Raw genomic sequence first — 20,941 nt, 5'->3', positions numbered from 1 at the left:
ATGATGTTCCCAAGTTGGTATCATAGCCAACTACAGTGTAAACTAAGATTTGGTTTCTGTTGGGAAAGTTTAGGTGAAAGAAGTATCAGTTTGGGGATACACAATATCAGATCATGGGATGTCTGTGCCTGAGCTTGTGGAAAAATGCTAATGGACCAAGCAGGCAGCCAGAACAATTACCTAGGAACAAAAAATATCTGGGCACTTAGTGAAGAATCAAGGATCTCAAGTCAAGGATGAGGAAGACTTATTGTTCAGAAGCACGGGCAATGCTTCAAACACTGCTTAACCAAAGCAGTTGTTCGAGTTTTAATTGCTTACCACAGAGAAAATAAAAAATGGGTTTCATCATCTTATCCTAACCTTTAAGGATCTAGAGAAGAGTATATCCTACAACTAAAAGGAGTCTTAGCTTCTGAAAATACTATGAGAAGAATATTCCCTGCCCCCCTCTCCCCAGACACCATCCATTTAGCTTCCAGTCACTTACACGTAATTAAGGGCACAAATATGGTGTTACCAGTTAACGAAGGGTGTCAGAATATTCTCTTACCCAACCCTGTCTGTCAGGGGAAAGACAGGCATTATATTGTGAAAGAACAGCATAAATCACATACAATCTTCTCTATAAATTGATATTTGCCTATTTAGGGTTTGTGAAAAAATATACTGAGCATTCACACAAAATCATTGAGAGAAGAGAGGTTGAAAGAAAGCACACGTTTCCTGACATATGGTCAAGAGTCCCACCCTACCCTGCTGACCTTCGTTAGCTTCCCCACATCCCAAGACAGCATCCTAGTAAAGATATTGCTCTGAACCACTTGCTTCTCCACACCCTGTATTCTATAAAATCAGCAAGCTCAAAGAGGCAATAAATACCCTAAGTAACTGATGAGGCATTTTGTGACTGGAACTTTATCCAGGTCCACGTACATAGAGGTCCATACAAACAGGCTGTTCTCTCACCAACAGAGGCATGAGACCTTTGTGTCACTTTGTGTCTGAGGGCAAAAGGAAGAGAAGGCAGTAAAACCATTCCCTCTGTGAGGTGACCATCTGCCATATCCATTTGCTGCTCCTCGTAAAACTACCTCAAAGAAAAAACTACTCGCATAACCTCATATCAAACATCCAAACTTAGGTGTCCACCAAGTTACAAGACCTTTCCAAGTTACCTTAGAAAAGTCTTGTTCTCTCATGGATCTTAATCACACAGGTTGTGTGACCCTTGTGATCTAAGGAAAAATGGAAGAACATTAGGGAAGAGCAAATATACTATTAAAATACCATAGATGTTGTCAGCTTTGCTTTAAGAAAATTACTTCAGGACATAAACAAAAATGTGCAAGCAATCATTATATCAAAATCAAACGTTATATTAAGGTTCAATTTATAAAAGGTTAACAAATAATTAATAGCTGTTTTAATAAATAGCTATTTAATTCTCATCTATTATAAATCCAACAGATAGCTTCTACCTCTTTATAGTACTTTCTACTGATACGCTTAAAACCCTCCCTAACATGTACTACACCTTTCTAACATGAATTACAACATTTAGGAGTCATTTATTAACCCTTCATAAAATTCTCTATAAACCTTAATATGAAGCGTGACCAACTTTATACTATTTCAGCCCCATGCCCCAGGACACATAAAATACTAGTTCTTCCAAGTTTTTTCTTTAAACTCTAGATTTTAGTTGGGAGCTTCACTACCCACAGAATCACAAATGCCTGTGGAGGCTTAACCAACTCGCTGCAGACATGAAAATTGGTAGAAGATGATCGCAGGGAACAGTTCAGGTTCTTCCTTTTTTGTTGGAACTAACATATGCTACCATGACAACTATACCAGAAAGCAAAAGACGGAGTCTGTTGTAATTCAATACATTGTTTTTCATTCTTTTTAGAAAAACAACAACAGCACATTATGATACAAATAAATAAACATAAAACACTAAGGTAAATTCCAAAACTCACCACTAAGATCTTAAAAAGGCAGCAGCCAACTGTTTGGTGGATGCAGCCTAAATTTGTCTTACCTGCAAATTTTCAATATTCTTAGAAGTCCCATTTAGTGTATCAGACTTAGGGAACAAAACATACCACATTTAGGTCTCCAATTGTTTTTTCCACCCAGTAATTTCATCTTTAAACCCCCACCTTATATTTTTTTTCTACCAAATTGCCTGCTGTTGGTTTAACAAAGTTCAGCTCAGACTTATACATTTTCTTCACTTTCAGAGCCTCTACCTTCATTCTCACAATCTTCCACAAGGTCTTCATGCTCTTGCCTCTTCTCTTCCTCCTTTTCCTCCTCTTCCTCCTCCTCCTCCTCCTCATCATCATCATCTCCAAAAGTCTGTTCTTGCATTGTAGTAAAAGTGAAAGACCTGGCAGCAACTTGTGCAGCCAGACCAGATGTGAAGTTAAAATCTGTTGATATGTGGAGCTGAGCCAGCCTATGCTTTATTTTTGAATGCAATGCATCCTTAGAAGGAGGCTGTGAAACCTCTATTACATCCGTATCGCTTGGCTTGAGATCTTCAACTTCCCCTTCATACTGATAACACATTCTTTCTTCAGCCCCTGTAGAAATACTGTCTTCAGTAGTACTGTCTTTGTTTTTCTCCATCTCAGGATCTTCATACAAATATTCTGTCCTGCTTTTATCAGCAGCATTCACTTTTGGATTAGAGTCTATTTCTTCAGATTTATCACAACTTTGGCTGCAGTTCTGCTTTTCTGTATCTGAATTCATGTGTGATTCCAAATTACTTAGTAGCTTCAGCGATTCTACAGGAGACAAGGGTTTCACTGCAGCTTAAAAAGGGGAAAAAATGAATTGATAACTAAAACCAAGCTGCTATATATAAATAATATTTGTGTTTGAAAAGGTGCAAGATTGGAAGAGTCAAAATGGATAGAAAAACCAAAAACCAAAACACAACAGCAACAAAAAAACACAAATCAAAGAAAACCTAAAATAAATCAGTGTTTTCTAACCACAGAGCTGAAATGAAACGTGATAGCTGCTTGTTGGAACTAAGCCTTAAAATTTGTGATATAAAAAGATGGCACGAAATTGATGATGTTCAAAAATGGCATCAAACACAGACGATGCATTCAACGTCAAAGTAAAAAACTACTGCACTGCATACAGATTTGAACTGTCTTTGTTTTAGACAACGGTTTACCTAATCCAATAAAGACAGCTGGTACATGAGACAGTCCTTATGTGCAATATCTGATCTCACATCACAACATACAAATACAACACGTATTCATACAGCCAGGTAAGGTGTCCTCACAAATAAAGTGTGGTTTAATTTAGCCTCTCTTGAAGTTAGTAGCAGCAGCGAGTCCCATTGCCAGCAACGGGATGCTTGCCAGGAAGTCTCTCCTCCCAGTGTTAAGGGTTAGTATAACTTGGTACAATCACTTCTTGAAGAACAGACGTCTTTCTTTTAAAGAAAACGATATAATGTCCATTTCCAAGTAACAGATTCCCTAAACTGCAGTAGCTCCATTAGAGTAGCAGCACGAACATAAATGAGAGCAGCAACAGCAGATTCCCAAGAGGCATTTCCCTTTCTAATTCCATTCTGACTTTACCCCTGTAAGCAGAGATGAAAATAACTCTGGGAAATACGCAAACTTTTCACGGGAAACAAAATTTACGGTATTAGGATTTTTCCATTGCATTCTATTGCAGCAATATTTATTTTAGCTAGCTGAAGGCAGGTGCATCATTACGACTGTCACATTGATCATTATTTTCACGAGCACACTGAAAGACTATGTCTTAGAATTTGTACTGTATTGTTTGTTTTAAAAACTCGTATACCGAAGGAGCACTCCACCATACTCATCTCCATTATTAACAGAACAGCTTTCTCCTTCTCTTGCATTAAAAAAGACAAATAACAAACCAACAGAAAGCAAATGAAAACAAAATCCTGCCACTCATTTCTGCCTGTTTGCTTGAAGAGGCAGGAATACACACAATAGTATTATCATTTGGGAGCAATCCTGTTGCCTACTGCCTTCAAATAACAGTTCCAAAGCCAAAGCTCTAGAAACAGACACTTCAGGTTGGCTGCTGGGCAATTGGTTGAATTGATTAGTTAATAAACAAGGTGGAATTCACCTTTTTTCAGAGTATAGCTTTCCAAATACAGAGATGAGAAAAACTGGGAAAGAGTTTTATAAGAACTGTTGCATGGAAAAGCCAGGAGATGGGTAAACAGCTGGGTGCAACACAGCCACAGAATGAAATTTTGGTGGGGGGCGAGGGGCGAAGAAAAACTAGATGTGATTTTGCACCAGAATAATGCTGTTTGATATTGTCTGATAAATTAAAACAAATCCCCTAATAACTTTAGGGACCTCTTCAAAGGTACCTCTGTTTTTCTGGTTCAATGGGACGCCCAAGGACCAAAAACAGAAGTGCATCAGCACTCCAATAGGTAACTGACTGCCCAGACTGTAAGCATTATTACCATGGTGCTAGGCTTGGGCACATTTGCTTTAGTGTGGTATTTTACTAAGATTTTTTCTTCTGGAATACAGCCTATCATCTGTAGTTGACTTCATGCTGCGTTCTTTGGGCATATCAAGTTGTTGGGAGCTGACCTCTTTTATGTAGAAACCCTCACCAGCCCAGCCCCTTCATGGATGAACCAAAAACCTAAACAAATCAAAATGTCTTGCTAGGTGTCAAAGGCTTTAGCCTTAGCATCTTTGGGGATCTTTTTTCACAACAATTGCAAGTTAGGAGAATGCATGATTTCTGGAATGTGACTGTCCTGTAAAAGCAAGATTGAAGAGGGTGATGGAAAAGGGTCCTATCAAAACCATCCACTGGCTTGGGCCAATGCAGACAAGAATACAAACCTTTCTGGTTTAATTCTTCAAGATAAAGCCAACCATCAATATGTGAAGCACAGCCCACAAAAATGTTTCTTAAAGGAATGACCCATGTGTACAGATAAATTAATGTCTGCAGGAGAGACATGTCGGGGTCCATCATGTCATATTTAACTGACTTGTGTTTCTTTTGAAGAAATAACAAGGAAATTCCTTAAATACAGCAGCAGATGTTATGTCTGCTGTCCATATCAATATTTCAGATTAAGATATACAGAGTCTGAGACAAAAGATGACAATATTAATTATTCTCACAAACTGTCCTTCCTCATATTTTCAGCTTTTGTACAGTGTGGAAGAAATCTGTGATTAGTCCCAAGCAGCTGAAGGAACTTTCCTCCCTCCCCACCACAGAATCTCTAATCCTATAACAATGTAATATTTATATGTGAAAAGGAAAGGAGCCAACATGAGCCACAAAGGCTTTCAAGGGAACAGTTACTCGAGATTATATAAGTCAGCTGACTCCTCTTTCAGCTGTTGCAGCTGTTCAGGTAAGCCAGTCTCTTAATTTCTAGGAAGCTACGGCCACAAATGGCCTGGAGATAAACTGATGTGGACAGGTATCAGCTGCTAACCTAGATAAGGAAATATCCTGTGCAAGCTCTCCTAACAAAGAACTCTTCTGCAACAGTTACTAGATCTGTCAAGACATAACTGGAGGTAGGATTCCTCCCTTCTCCTTTCAAATGACAAAGAGAAAAGTTGTGAAGCATATCTATTTTTGTGGGCTTGATGTCAAAAGAAACAGTCTTTGTTACTTTGGGCTTTGTTTCTTCTGTTACTGTGTGTTCCCACTAAATTACCAAAGGATGCAATCGATGGTCTTTTTATCTGGTAAGCACTGGCAGAGGCAGTGGATATACTGCCAAACTTGAGGGTTGTTTTTCTTAACATAGAACAAGAAAATTTTTAGAGGGTTCTTCCTAACCTGTCTGTAAGAGGAAGCATGAAAATGGGGAAAAGAACAGAAAAATGAAAAAAACACTACCAATTTTAAAGATAATAAATGAAGCAGCTCAAGCAGCAAAAGCAATCAAGTTGTATCCAGTCTTGTTGCTGGAACTGAAACAGGCTGTCCTGCTGAGGCAAGAGAAATTTTCATTTTCTTATCTTTAAATTCAAGTGGATGGAGCTACCCAGCAGTCCTCAGAATTGGAAAGAGTAGTTTGGAAGAACTCTTCCTGTTAGTATTATTTAACTTTTTTTTTATTTTTTTGAAAACATATTCTGCATGCTCCCTCTTCCATGAAACAGAAGCCCATCTTAGTCTTTTACGAGCCTTTAATATTTCAAAGTCTAACTCTTCGCTTTAATCTATCCATTTTGCTAAATCTACGATAATCTGATAGTTTCTTTAAATCCTGAAAAATAACTTATTTATGAATCCAATTTAAAATTCATATTTACTGGAAAGTGATGAAAGAAAGTCAGTTCGTTTTGTATGGTTTATAAACTGACAGTTCTTTTTATGCTGTGCATAATAGCTCTAGCTCAATATTTTTGTTTGGAGCCAAACTCACATTCTTTTGAGTTCCTTTTAATATATAGTAAAATGATTGCTACAAATAATATAAGGAGATGGAATAAAAAACTAAGGCCACATAGCTCTACCAGATATACTGCTATCGCTGAGCACTATCTGAATTCTAACACAGTCGGAAGTTGATGGTAAACAGACACCTACCCTGTCTTAGAAAGGCATAAATTTTCAAAAGCAATGCTTACCATGGTCGCTGAATAGCAGCTGTTTCCATTTCTGTCTTTCTGCTTCTGAAGCTTTAAAACCCAGTACAGATTTCAATTCTTGTAACACCCTTTTAGATTCTTCTCTCTCTCGTTTTTGTCTCTCTCTCTCTTCCTGGGAAAAGCAATCAAAAGCTTCCCTATTATATTCATTGTCCATATCTGAATAATCAACATATGCTTCCAATTCCTGAAAAAAGAAAAAACATATTTTTAATCTTCACTTGTACTTCACACTGTACTTCAAGCTGATGCATGACCAAGTGATCTCAACACAAGACAACTGCAGTAGAAGGATAGAGCCTTGTTTGAGCAAAGCCAGTGTATCTGACACCACTCTCAGTTATATAATTTTGGAGTGAGTCCACTCATTTAAAGTGGACTAAAAACCTTACTCCAGTCACCCAAGATTCAGTTTCTTATACAAGAACGACCAAGTGATATACCTTGAAAAAGGGAGTCCGCAATGACTGGTGGAAATAAGCAATTCTGATTTGTTTTGTTTTTATTTAATTCACACCATAAGCAATTCTTTCTCAGACAGGCATTATGCTAATTTAAGTTATACCAACCATGCCTCCAAATTTAACTACTATGGTTCACAAACATGAAGAAAAATGAACTCCATTTATGTTATGATAGACAGCTGGTGAAGTTATTAGTTCCAGGTCTTTGATAGGGATAAAAAAACCTAGAGAGAAAACGAGTGAGGTAGGCTTGATAGAAGGTAAGGGAGGGAGGGGGTAAGGGAGGGACAGAGCAGAACATGGGTGTTGATCTGCTTGCAGAATGTGTCACTCAGCTTTAGGATAAAGACAAACCTCTCTTCAGGACAGCCCAACCATTACACAGCAGTTTCCCTGGAGTGGGGAAATGACACAAAGCTGTTCAGCATCATGGTCTGGTTTAGGTACCCAAAAATGCACACAATACACAAACTGAAGACAGGCTGGTTTGTTCATGAGCTTCTTCCTTGTGCTGCTGTGTCAGCTCAGTAATAAGCAAGTAGGACTTAATTTTATGTACTACCTTTCAGCAATTCACATTTTCTCTGTGTTACTCTGTGTTGCTGCTCTCCTTTTCTGTTATTTTTAATGATATATATATAAGAACAAGTAAATACTGGTGCTCTTTTTTTTTTTTTTTTCCCCAGTATGGGGAATACATCCTCACTAAACATCAGGGGGAAAAGACATCAATTTTTTCATTTAGTGCAGTTATGAAATTGCACTGGCTACCTACTTGACCTGCCTTGGGAAGACAAGGTCACTGCACAAGCAACTGAAAAGGGGATGGATATAGAAAAGAAGCTCATCACTGAAAATAACCTTTTATTTTTTTTTTTTTTACCTGTTCTTCAGGGATTGGATCTCTGTCTTCTATGTATATGGTAGGCTGCATTAAAGGTACTGTAGTATGCTGTAGGTTGTCACAGAAAGCTTCAAGCTTGCCTTTAGGGGAAAGAAAGGAATGAAGAAAAAAAAAGGAAAAATTTTGAGTGTTGAGTGATAATTTTGACTCGCTCAGGAAGGGTCCAAGTCTTTTCACTAGACGGGATTGGCACATATGGAAAAATAGTCAGAAGGTTGGTTAGAATACAGTGAAATACTGTGTTAAAATAGCTAAGACTTAACTGTTCTCTGATATAAGCTGGGTTTCATTAAACTCACCTTGAAATACTTCAACTAACAGATGTCTTTTTTTTTTTTTAATGGACTCTGAAAGCCTGCAGAAGGCAGGCAAAAATCTGTAAAACCAGAAAATAGACTTGGTGCCCAAGTTTAAAGGCAGAAGTAAAACACGAGATCACAAGTTATAGACAAATCAGCTTCAAATAATTGGAAAATACTGGAAGAAAGGAGCAAAACTTATAGAAAGCTACTTGGAAGGCAGCAAGGTGGTAAATGACAGCCAGTGTGGGTTTATTGAGAACAGAAGATGTGAAACCTTCCAATATCCCTTTCCAATATAGTAACAAGCCTTATAAATACAAAGAAGCCAAAGACATCCTGCATTTTGTTTTCAGTATGGCTTTTGACATGCTCTCATTACATACTTTTAAACAAAACACCAAGGTAGAAGAAGTTGCTATTAGGTGTTGTTTATCTCGCAGATAAACAACACAGTTACAATTTTCAGACAGGAACAATACATTTAGTGAGGATTTGCCCCAAGTCTTCCACAGTTCCAATGGATTAAAAACAAAAACACAAAAACCACCACACACAGGGATGACCTGCAAGAATATTGATGGGCAGAATAGAAAAATAATACTGGAAAATTAGAGACACCCCAGGAAGAATTGGATTTCAGATACAGAGTCCAGTGACGGTGGCTGTGACATTTTGTGCCTTTGAATAGTCAGCTGCAGAAATATATGACTGACCGGGCAGCAGCACTGAGAAAAAGATTTGAGGAAGCTAGTCGATTATACCCTGCTGCAAGCAACAAGCCAGACTACATAATAGTACATACGAACAGCAACACGGATTGTTAGACACAGGAAATCACTTTTCTGCTCTGCTTGGCACTGATCAGGCTGTGGATGGAACATTGTGCCCAGGCTGAGGCTCCTCCATTCAATAATCTCGTAGACAAGCTAAAGGGTGGCTGGAGAAAAACAGCTGAAATGATCAGAGGGCTACATAAAGTATGACCATCATAGATTTGAACGATACAGGGTTATGCAGAGAAGACAGAAATGTTACCAGTTGTCTTCAAATATGTGAGAGAGGGCTATAAAGAGGAAATGGATTTCAATTGTGGGTGGATCAAAGGCACTGTTTTTTTTTTTTTTTAATTGCAGCAAGAGATATTCATATTCAATACAAGAAAAAACTTCTACTTGTAAGGAGACTTAAGTGCTGCAATAGATGCCCGGAAATACTGTAAAATGTCCCTAAAGAGAGGTTTTTAAGAGCAGGCAAACAACATTTACTCACACATGGCACAAGTACTAATTTACCCCTGAGAAGAGAAATGGGCTAGGTAACCTTGCCAAATCCCAGCTGTCCTTATTCTCAGTTCCTTATCTCTGTATTGAACACTTAGGGATGGTATTCTGAAAGTAGGCAGTCACATTAACAATGGCTCTACTGGTGCTCAGTTACCTGCTTTTGCACACAAAGAAAATATTTGATTCCCTAGTTGCTCTGATTGAGCTGAAGATTTGACATCCCAGATGTATCTAAATGCAGCGATCATTTATAAGAAAGAGGAAGCACATAGTGAAATGTAGAGTGGAAAACTGACACGAGATAATTATTTCACAAATATCAAGATGATTTGTCCATTACATAACCATGCCTTGGAATAAAAACATTTTAATAGTAACAATAATAGCAACAATAAAAATATGTTTCTGAAGGCATGGATACAAATTTTAAAGAGTAATATGGAAGTTACCAACAAAAACTTGCCTTCTTAAATCAGAAAACAGCTGCTCTAGTATGTACAGGCTACTGTATTTGCCATCTGTATGGGAAGATAACATTTCTAAGGATATGTTTCAAGATCATGAATTCACAGTGTTTAACTAGAGTTGCTGTTTTAGTTTCTCTCCAATGGATCAAAGGACTGCAAGAACCAGGAGCTTGCAACAGAGTATTATGGCAAATATAAAAAAGTTTTATACATTTGCAAATGTAGAGACAGTTTAAAAGGAAAAAAAAGATGGAATCTAAACACTTTGAGGGCCATTATTTCAAAAACTGTTACAACAACACTAACTAGCCATAAAAGGTGTTCTGAAAAAGTAACGGCAGATGATTGCATGCTTGAATCACTGAGGCCTCAAGTGATAAATCAGTTTCATGTATGAAGAAAAGAGGTGAATGGATACAGAGAAGCTGTCTGGAAGTCTAGAATCATACAATGTTTAAAGTGAGTAGAGACTGATGTGTTTCTGTAAGTCTATCATTGCCCAATGCTTTCAAGTAGAGATGAATTCCCGTAAGGTTGCTAAAACACTGCTTCCTCTCGGGCTCCGTTCTGAATGTGACAGATCAGTGACTAACAGGACTGGTGGTAGAAGTACTCAGAGCCCTGCAAACAAAGTAGTCAAACGACATTCATTACTACAGTGGCTACTATACCATACACTACAATACATGCCAGTTTCACCAGTCATGAAAGGCTGCTGGGAGCATCTGAATGTTCAATCAGTTAGACCTAAATGTCCTTGACAGAGTTTAACAAAAAGAATTATTTAATATATCTGTAAGAAACCTGCTTTAACATACAATGATCTAAAGCAAGATGTATGAGATTCTTGACTGAGATCCATAGTTTACACAGAAAACAAAAATATGCAAAACTGCTCTGAAAATAAGCAACAGGCAGCTACCTAGGATGCCACAACTAGGACAGGTAACAGTTCAAAACAGTGGATGAAAACTTTCAATGAATAATTCAGCAGAAGTGTTTTGATGCTGGAAAGAGCAGCGAGTTCCCCATTTACTCCTCCCCACGGCGCAACACGGGCCCTTGGCTGCTGCAGCTGGTGGGCTGTGTGCTGTCTACTCCTTACCCATGCTGAGAGCAGCACGAACCAAGAAGGAAAAGCAAAGCTACATTTTTGCTCAGTACATAATTGTGGTAAGATCCAAACCCAAGGAAATAGTAAATTTAAACACTGCATACCCTTTGCAGTTGCAGATGAAGAAGCAAAACGGAATGACTTTGTTTTAATACTAAGCACAATTATAAGTTATTGCTAAAAATATTCGCTATTTATAGCTTTTAAGTTATGCAATATTTCCTCTCAAAACTGAATCTAAACCATCAAGAAGCATTGGGCATCCACTTGACACAGTGCTGTACTATGATAGGGTTCTTGCTACTGCTGTTGTAAAAATAATTCATTTGATTTTACATAACACTATGTAAAAACAAAAGATGTCCTTAGCTGTTATATTATTTCATCTTCTTTCAAAGTGCTTTCAGGAAGCACTGAAAAAAGCCTCAGCCATAATTTAATGAAGTAATTCACATAATCACGACTGACAGACCAGCTGTGAAGATGTGCAGAAAGAGATCAGAAGAATTACACTTGATTTCATGCACACCTTGAAAAGTTCAACTCACAGAAGCTGAACTGCACAGAAATACACTAGAAAAGTCAAATGTAGCCACATAAACACTATTTTCTCCAACCAACTTAATTTAAAAGTAGTTCACATGGAGTAACTCAGTAAACTTGTTGCAAAATAGAGATTCAAACCCCACACATTTCCAGGAAAGTCACTGGAAAAAAAACAGAAAGTGAAAGATTTCTTTTTTTTTTTTTTAAACTTCTCACAAAATCCCTTTTCTCTAAGTCATATACTAAGTCATTTTTTCCTAGACTTTAAAAGGAATCAAGTCACAAGAACAGTCCCTGCTGTGCAAATTCATACACACAGTAAAAACAAAACTAAAATAACTAAAAATACCATGGCATGTAGTCTAGAAAGAACATCTAAGAAAAGGGGAGAAAAACAGATCAGTGGAACTGCTGGTTGTAAAGGGCATCAACAAAACACAACAGGCTAATAAATGCAAAATATATCAAACTACATCCAATATCTTCACAGACTGTTTTACAGAACAGCGAGAGGAAATCACAAGACTGGATAATTAGGCAAAGTACACACAAATTCTGTTACACCATGTCTGGACCTGCATGTAGCCCTGGTCTGTGTACAGTAGACTCGCCAGTGCTCCCAGTTCTGGTGAGCAAGGTCAGCTTGGACATCTTTTGGCCCACAGAAATATTCATCCACCTACTGGATACACCACCTATATATAATTAAGAGCTTAGCTCACTATAGTTTTGGATTTCTGTAGGTAACTTGCTGATATTTCCCAAGTCATAATTTTCCTAATGTGTTCTCAATTACCAGCATTATTCAGATGCTGAGCTGTACCTTTCTAGGCCAATAAAGATGCTCCTGGAAAAAAAGAAGATTAGAAATTATACCTTCAACTCTATGTCAGGAGAGCCTAAGCTCACTTCAATTACTTAAGCTAGATGTGATTCACAAGGATAACAGCATGAGCAGTACAGGGCACTAAGATAAGGGACATAAAGCAAAACTTTGGGACGTGCTGTTCACATGACTTCTAAGCACACAGATTAGCTCCCTCTCTCTGAGAGAGAAGGCAAAGAGGCATTATATGCTCAATACGTACTCTGCACTTCAAAATGTTTCAGGAAACATCAATGTCAAGAAAGTTTTATGACGAGGCAATTGTTAATTTCAACTACCTAATTTTAATGCAACAAATACAAGAAAATCTCAAGAATGATTAATCAAAGTCCTACCCATTCAACATGTCATTCACCATTCATAGGCAAAAAGCCACTCATGGTCTACACTTAGAAATGTACAATGTGAATCCATACATCTAACAGACAGCACATTTATAGTTTCTGCTGAAACAAAAGCTTCAAGGTCATCACAATGAAAAAGTCTGACACGTATATAGCTTTTCAAATTTTCAACATACATGTAGGTTTGTATAATTTTCAAACTGTATGTTTTTAAAACCTCTAGCTAAAATTCAGATATGCAATCTGAATGCAGTTTTTGATCTGTTTGACCATTCCATCTCTAATGTGTATTCCATTAGTTGCCAAATTAAACTCTCATATTTACCTTTTTTATTTGGATTTTTTCCACTCATTTTTTCCACCTGAGAAATGGCTTCTTCCCAGCAGCTGTTGCTTGCCTGCATATGAGGCTGAATAAACTTTAGTTTTTGTTCCAGAACCTGATGGGCTTCCGTTGTCAATTCAGGCGTCTCCTTAGTGCTAACAAGTTTTTCAAGTTCATCCTCAAGAATTATTACCCTAAGTAATAAAATGAGCAAAAATAAATAATAATAAATATTTGACTTTACCATTCTTCAAGTATTTAATCTAATCAATATCATGTTATTTTCTTCAGCTTCTCAAGATCTAGCTTAGCCAACTCCTCTAAGATGCCCCACAGTTTTAAAAATAATATCCCTTTCTCCACATCAAGATACACTGTTCACCTACACTCATTACAGTAATTCTTAGAAGTAAGATTAAAAGTGTAGAACAGTTTCAACTATTTCACCAAGACAGTGATGACACTTTAAAAATATTTGCTATGTAGTTACTATGCGCCAAACTTCTATAGCATTTGGTATGTTACAAAATCAATGAAAGATGTTTATTGTTTTTTTTTCAGGGAAGTGACAAAAGCAAAGACATATTAATGCACTGATTCACTTCGATTTTGTCTCCAGATATCTAATGAATAACCAGGACGCAATATCAGATTCCACATTGAACCAAGGCTCTTTAACTCAACTGTATGTGAAGATACACCTAGTAGGTGACGTAGCTGAAAGCTCAGACACAGCAACAGGCAGAGCATGAGAATGTAAGTGGTGAAATACTCTTTTAAGCACTGTTGAGAGAATTCTACTGTCAAATAACGTCTTTTAAAGTGGAGCGAGTGCCTTGGAAACCGACATCTTCAGTAGAATCAATTATGAACAGAAGAGGCATGAATTACTTGCAGTGACTAAAGGTATCTGCGTTTTTTCTTTCTAATCTGGGATATAAACTGACAACTCAGAGAACTTGAGTTAGAGGCCTTCTTCCCACAGGCACCTTCTCCTAATTCATGTGTAAACTTACTCATTCAGCAGTGCCTTGAGATGAAGCTGCAAGCTGCGTACTGCTGTCTGAAGGCTGTTCAACTCCCTCGACTTCTGCTTTGTCCTGGTTGGCCGCTCGAAACCTGACTGATGCTGAGTTTCAAAGTACCGATAAAACTCATAGCTTCGCTTTAGCTCCTCCAAGCAGGCAGCATGTGTATGAGGTAGGCCTTGAGTCACATCAGACAAGATATGATGAGGCAACCGTTCAGGGGAGATCAAGGGCTTGGGGGACGCATTGGCTGGCGAGAGGAGCAGTACCAGCCTCCTGAAGAATTCTGAACTCTGCCCTACCCAGAGCTGAAACAGAACCTGTAAAACAGGGTGAGGTTAGCCAGCTGCCAAAATGAATGTACAGATACAGAGTGCAAAAACATTCCTCGGCCCACCGCAGCAGCTCTGAAAAACTGAGAAAATCCGCTTCACGTTTTTGAAGGGTATCCCGGACCATGTGAGTTCAGATCTTGTGAACCTTAGGTGACTGTTAAGTCTTTCATGAAGTCCATTATATGCAATTATGTTCAAAAGGTTGTCAGAGACCTACAATTTCATATTCTCGCCAGGTAGTCTCATTATTTGCTATAATCTCCAAATACCCTACAGCTTACAAATAGCAGCCAAAATTCCAGTGGCACCAAAGGCATTTTCTCTTTTATAACATCAAGCTATCAGTTTTATGATCTACCTACTAACTACTGCCTTGGCCCACACCCAGCCTTTAAGCACGAGTCTGATTGCACTGTACTCCAACAAAAGCCATTCTACTTCTGGAGAAAGCTGAGCTGCTAACTTACTTTTTTTTTCAGCCAAAGTGAGAAACGTCACCAATGCCATTAAGGGAGGGAAAGACCCAAAACTATGTGAAGAGATGATTCAATTCACAATATTATATATGGTACAAAAGAGGTCAGGCAACTTGGAACAAGCAAACCCCAAACTTTGGTTTCTCAGAAACTTCCACTTCAAATGCAATGAACACAACTGTTCTTTGTTTATGGAAGACCATCGGCTTTGTAGACTATGACAAAACAGTAGCATCTTATACCTCTAAAATAAAAGGATAGGTTATGACACTTTACTCTGCAATATCAGTCCTTATTAACAAGGATCAACTTCATCTAAAAACAAGGTGTAGTCTGAAACCTATTCCCAAGCATTCCAGACTGAGGAAGACAAAGCAATTACTCACCATGGCCTTTTCTCTGCTATGGAATAAGGCTAACAAATACTTGTTCAGATTTTTTTTTTTTCAATCTACAGGACTTGCAATGAGATATAGAAAACTTTGCACTCTTACTACTATTGACAAGTAACATTTTTTTTCAGTACAGAACAAGAGCAAAACACTCAAAACAGTAACTCAAAAAAAGTTAAATGTCTTCAGATCAACGCGGTCAGATATACCCAAGGATGTATCAAAACACCTGGATGTGAAGTGAAAAAATATTCCAGGAGGAAAAAAATATCAATTAAAAAAACATGTTTATGAGAAGAAATAACAGTTTGAGATGAACTGAATGAAGAGCACACATGCAAGAATGGTTTGGCTGGGTGTTAAAAAACAACAGCAACAAAAAAAAACCACCACAAGCCAAGTGAGGTTAGGAAAGCAGGGGTTGGAGGAAGCAAACAAATTGGCAGGAATTACCTAAGTGTCTCTGAAGGTGTGGTACCTTGGATAAAGAGTCAAGAGCTCAGGTTATAACGCACACAAAAGACAACTAAACCCTTCCTCCAGACAGAACGCAAAAGCAGTAAAAAGGTAGCACACAAAAGTAGTGAACTTCAGGAAATGAAAACAACAACTCAAATTCCACCTGAAAAAAGGTACAAAGGATGAGAGAAAAGGAAATTCCAGATGTATTTAGGGTTGAAAATTGTTTGTTCTAGCCATAAATTTTGATGATCTTTATCTGTATTCAGACTTCACACAAAACATCCAACTGGTCTTCACAGCTTGGACCAGTATTTATTATCAAGCCAAAAAATTTTACTCTTTAAACTGGTTTAGTTCAAGGACAAGGTAGCCAAAACACATAGGCTACACTGGTCACATTGCCTAGGCATGGGCTTGAACGAAAATAAAAATATTCACCAAATCTGATACATGTCTGTATTTTACCTGCATTTTAAAATAACGGAAAGTGCTCTCAAAGGCAAAAATAAATAAATAAATAAATAAATAAAAATAAAGAGGACTACACGTAGATCCTGGGCTCACAATACAAATATGCCCCAAGGTTATCTAACTATTTTGTTACTACAGTACAAATCTGCTTAGATTTACGTTAATTTAGCTTGACTCAACTACACCACACCCAGCCTTCACCACTGTCACCAGTTAAGGCAAATTCCGATTTCTAGTTGTGAGTTTAACTCTACCCAGAAAGTATTCCATCCAGTTTAATTAAAACAGATTTCAGTGAAATTACTGCAAATTGCAAGTAAACAAAGTCTTAGTTTACAAGCTTGGGCAACTCTAATTGACTTCTTGAGCTTAAAAAGAACTGGGTAAGTCGGCTTGCGTGACTGTAATTAGAAGTTCAGCTCATTAAAAGGCAAGAAAAAATCCCCCAAACTTACATCTGATGTAGCACATAGCTTACAACCAATTAGACAAAACCTCAAAGCTTTGCAACTACTAATGCTGGTACCATTTACGGTCAGGAGAAAAGAAATCAAGGCATAGAAATTACGTGAATAAAATGCAACAAGAGCCAACCTCATAAAAACAAAGAAGTCACATAATAATGGAATTTTCCATTAAAAAAGAGTACAATGGAACTGCCTAGGCACAGAACCACTAGAGCACAGAAGGTTTGCATTCAAATTAGATCTAATTGCGAACATTTACTCAAGCACATTAAAAATACTTAACATCTCAAAACAAAATAGATTAAAAAGGCCATTAAATGATTGTCATTCTGCTCAGTTAAACATCTTTTCAAAGATCAAAGAACTTCACAGGATCATGGCAGCAGGGGCCCAGATTTATACTTCTCTGTGTAGCCAAATGCATCTATTCCCTTTGACAATTACAACTAATTTACATCTTTGGATGTCTCTCTTTTTATCAAAGTCAAGCGATTAATTAAAAAGATTTAAGTACAAACCTGGAAATTATTTTATTTGTCTGGAATCATGTGAAATCAAAGAACAAAAGCTCAGGTTTAAGGAGAAGGTTGATCAAGCTGATTATAAAACACTGACTTGAATTTGTATGATTGACAGCAGAAAATCCTCATGTTGTATTGTGCAACTTCTCTTCAAATACATGCAAAAAGAAATCACGTAATGCCAATACATGTAGAAACACATGATATGAGACAAATTTTACTTCCTTCCTCAGTTGACTGTGTTACTACAGGCTAGTATACACAAACCAAATGGCCTCGTGACAATTAAAAAAAAAATCATGCTGAGCCATCGTGGATGTGCCTGTTCATCTAGGAGAGATTACCTTGAGGGCGGGCAAGCTGAAGCCATCTGTGAGATTGTGTGCCTCCTCTTCAGACACCTGCTCTTCGCTCAGTCCCAGACCCAGCTCCTTGAAAGGGACTACACAGATGTAGCTGGTCACGTTGTCGCTCTCAGAGTTCAGCGGGTAGGTTTAGCCAGAGTTAAGGTGGGTAGCAAAGCAACTTTTGCATTAAAAACAAAAGGCATAAAAACAGCTAACAAGGTTTCTTATTTCTGGTAATTTACATGAAAGAACACATAATCCCTGTTTAGTTGAACCCAAATTGAACTTCTAATTGAACTTCTTCCAAACTTTCTTCATAGCACAGGTTTTAAAGGCTAAGAGAAGGATGAGATAAGACCTTGACTAAACATCCAATAATATGATAATATTAATAACACACTAAATACAATTACCTAAAAAGAGACAAATGAAAACATATTGATGAAAATCCCTACATTCCTTTCAAGTTAGATTGCTTTAGCTTCAATTAGCAAATTCCCAACAATTAGATCATGTCAATCTCACAACAGAAATCATTATAACAGATGAGAGAGGAAGACAACATTTGTGCAATTTGGAGTTTCAAATGTAGCCTATGTTATAGGCCAAACTCAGGACAACTGCAGGAATTCTCTGCAAGTCCTGCTTGTGGATGGACTGCTTGGAGACCTTTGCAATAACTGTTCCTTGGTATTTCAGATATTACCATGAAGAAGAGCAGCTCCCAATTGTTATACAGTTAATTCAATACCAAAATTCCCAGACACAGTAAGGTTTCCTACAGCCAAAGCTCAATTATCTTTAACATATTTTGTGAGAATATGTGTGCTAATATTCCCATCACTTTGCTCTGTGTGTCAGCAGTGACTTTGACATTTTATGGAGTAATTAGCTAAGGAAGTTGATGGAGCATGGCTTTGATCACCATGCCTCGTTACCTAGTTTACAAAGTAGCTTAGTTAATTTAGGCCCCAATCTTGATAATTCTTAATGATATATACAGAGCTGTTCGCCTGAGAAATCTCAGTAAATATGCATTTTAACAGACCTACCTATTCACACATAAAAATATAAGTACAAGAAAAAAAGTCAAGTCTTTCAATAGCACTTTTCTGCTGATGAATCTTAAAACCCATGTGGTAATTTTTTTACTATTTAAAAATACGTACCTTTGCAACCCTCAAACTGTGGTGAAATGCTTAAAAAATAGGAAACAAGCATAATATGACTCTAATGCCAGAGGAACAGATAAAAACAATCCATAGACTAGGCAGCATTTCTTTTAGAATGGTGCTGATTTTAAGTAAACCTTATGCTGGGGAAAGAGGAGATGGGACAGTTCAAGATTTCTGTAAAGTGAGAATAAATATCTAGTCAAAAAACAGTAAGATTTGCTTTAAAAATAATTTATGACTTATCGTCACAAGTACACCTTTGTTCCAAAGGAAAATAAAAGAAATTGCAAAGCATTCATGAAAATACTTCTAATTTAAACTATGTTATTTTCCTCTATGTTTTGATTTACAAACTGAATACTCTCATCTCTTGGGTCACATAAAGCCCACTAGAAGTACTTGTCTCTTGTAGCTTCCCCAGAAATCAGATTAGTTGGACAAGTTCCACCCACTTTCACTCCCAAATTTTCCACCTGCTAAGCTCTCATAGGATTCAACTTGCTGAAGAAAATATTTATCACTTGAGCAGAAGAACAGTGCATGAAGTGAATTTTTTGTGCCTCAGGAAACAGCAATACTATGTCTCTGGGCTCTGAACAAACAAATACATTTCTCCCCAGTTCCTCCCAAAAGTCCAGGAAGAAAGAAGCCTCTTAAGTGTCCTCCAGAAGCACGAATGCAGGTGAAAACCTGCAATGCAATTGCAGGTTGAAGCAATGCAAATGACTCAGGAACACAACATGGTGTTGTCACCAGCTGCTGTTGTCACACAGTGGCGGCTGGGTCAGCTCTTCTAAATTAACCTGACAGCGTGCCCAGCAGATGGAGCACAGGGGATGAGGATGTTAACTCCATAAGAGATTGCAAAATCAGGTCAAAATCCTTCAGGACCAATTATCCTAGAGGCTGATACTATTCTGTGATAATCTTTCTCCTGCAACAAGGCATTTCCAAAACACAATGATCTCAAAAAGCAGTTTGAACGCATGTTGATTTTCATGAAATCATGCTAAAAATCATAAGGAACCTCTCAAATGGGTGGTTTGACCAAATGAGCCATTTATCCTCAGTACATCTCAGCAAGGGATTCCCACCAAACTCCCATGTCTCCTGCCTTGTCCTCTTACTTCCAATCATTTTTGTTAAGAATATACATGTATTTCCTTAATGCACTTTGATCTAAACCTAAGATGTCTTTTTATTCACATTGAGAGATTAGCTAAAAAGATGCAAGCAAATAAACTTACATAACTTAAATGTTTCTGTCTTTGAGGAAATACTTTATTCATCTGTTCAACTTATACTCCTTATAAGCTTGGAGCAAGGGAAGACAAAGCTACTTAATAAGAAACTGTCACATCCAAAATAAAATATCTGTACAATGAATATGTAACCTCTGCCAGGAGGCTCATCTTAATAAAAAGCAACAGTACTAATGTACCCACGTACACAACAATTTCATATTAGTACTTTGCTCTTCAAAAGCACATCCTCTTCTAAAGATCTAATGATGGCCTCAAAGTATTCCTAAGAAACCCAAGTTGCTCTCTCATAAAATTCTCACCCGCTGGAAGGGATGAGCAAAGCATGTGATGAACTGGCTGGTCAACAGAAAACCATCTAACTGAAAAATTCTCATGCATCTTTGCTTAGACCTTCCAGAAGTGGATTTCTGATTTAGGCTCTTACAATCCAAGGACACTACAATTATATATATTTAGCTTGTGTGAGGTTATCCTGTGCAAACTCTCTCTCCCAAACGAAAAAGTGTTTTTCTAACATTTCATGAAGCAATAACTAACCGTTTTACAGAGGAGAAGGAACAAATTTTACTAGATTCACAAGGAGCACATTTACAAGTTTTCCCAAGCTCAGTGCATCTCAAACACACAGAATGGATTTTATATTCACTACACCATAATGAGACACCATTCAATTTAGAAATATTA

At 37.6% G+C, this 20,941-nt stretch overlaps 1 protein-coding gene across 6 annotated transcripts in view; it reads right to left on the bottom strand.

Moving 5' to 3' along the window:
- Positions 1 to 1,880: 1,880 nt before the first annotated feature.
- VEZT (vezatin, adherens junctions transmembrane protein) overlaps positions 1,881 to 20,941 on the bottom strand; it is a 58,154-nt gene continuing 39,093 nt past the window's right edge. For 4 of the 6 annotated variants that reach the window (XM_068668570.1, XM_068668574.1, XM_068668579.1 and 1 more), the window contains exons 7-12: positions 17,815 to 17,962; positions 14,335 to 14,666; positions 13,319 to 13,512; positions 8,031 to 8,131; positions 6,663 to 6,870; positions 1,881 to 2,828 (exon numbers count right to left, since the gene is read on the bottom strand). In XM_068668570.1, the coding sequence (XP_068524671.1) occupies positions 2,227 to 2,828; positions 6,663 to 6,870; positions 8,031 to 8,131; positions 13,319 to 13,512; positions 14,335 to 14,666; positions 17,815 to 17,962 (1,585 nt within the window). In that variant the 3' untranslated portion in view covers positions 1,881 to 2,226. Of the gene's footprint in view, positions 2,829 to 3,165; positions 3,623 to 6,662; positions 6,871 to 8,030; positions 8,132 to 13,318; positions 13,513 to 14,334; positions 14,667 to 17,814; positions 17,963 to 20,941 lie in introns of those variants that run through there. The other 2 variants (XM_068668597.1, XM_068668603.1) reach the window with 1 other exon arrangement.

Source organism: Anas acuta, chromosome 1, assembly GCF_963932015.1.
Source record: "Anas acuta chromosome 1, bAnaAcu1.1, whole genome shotgun sequence".
Taxonomy (NCBI): Eukaryota; Metazoa; Chordata; class Aves; order Anseriformes; family Anatidae; genus Anas; species Anas acuta.
This window is presented reverse-complemented; position numbering and strand designations above follow the sequence as displayed.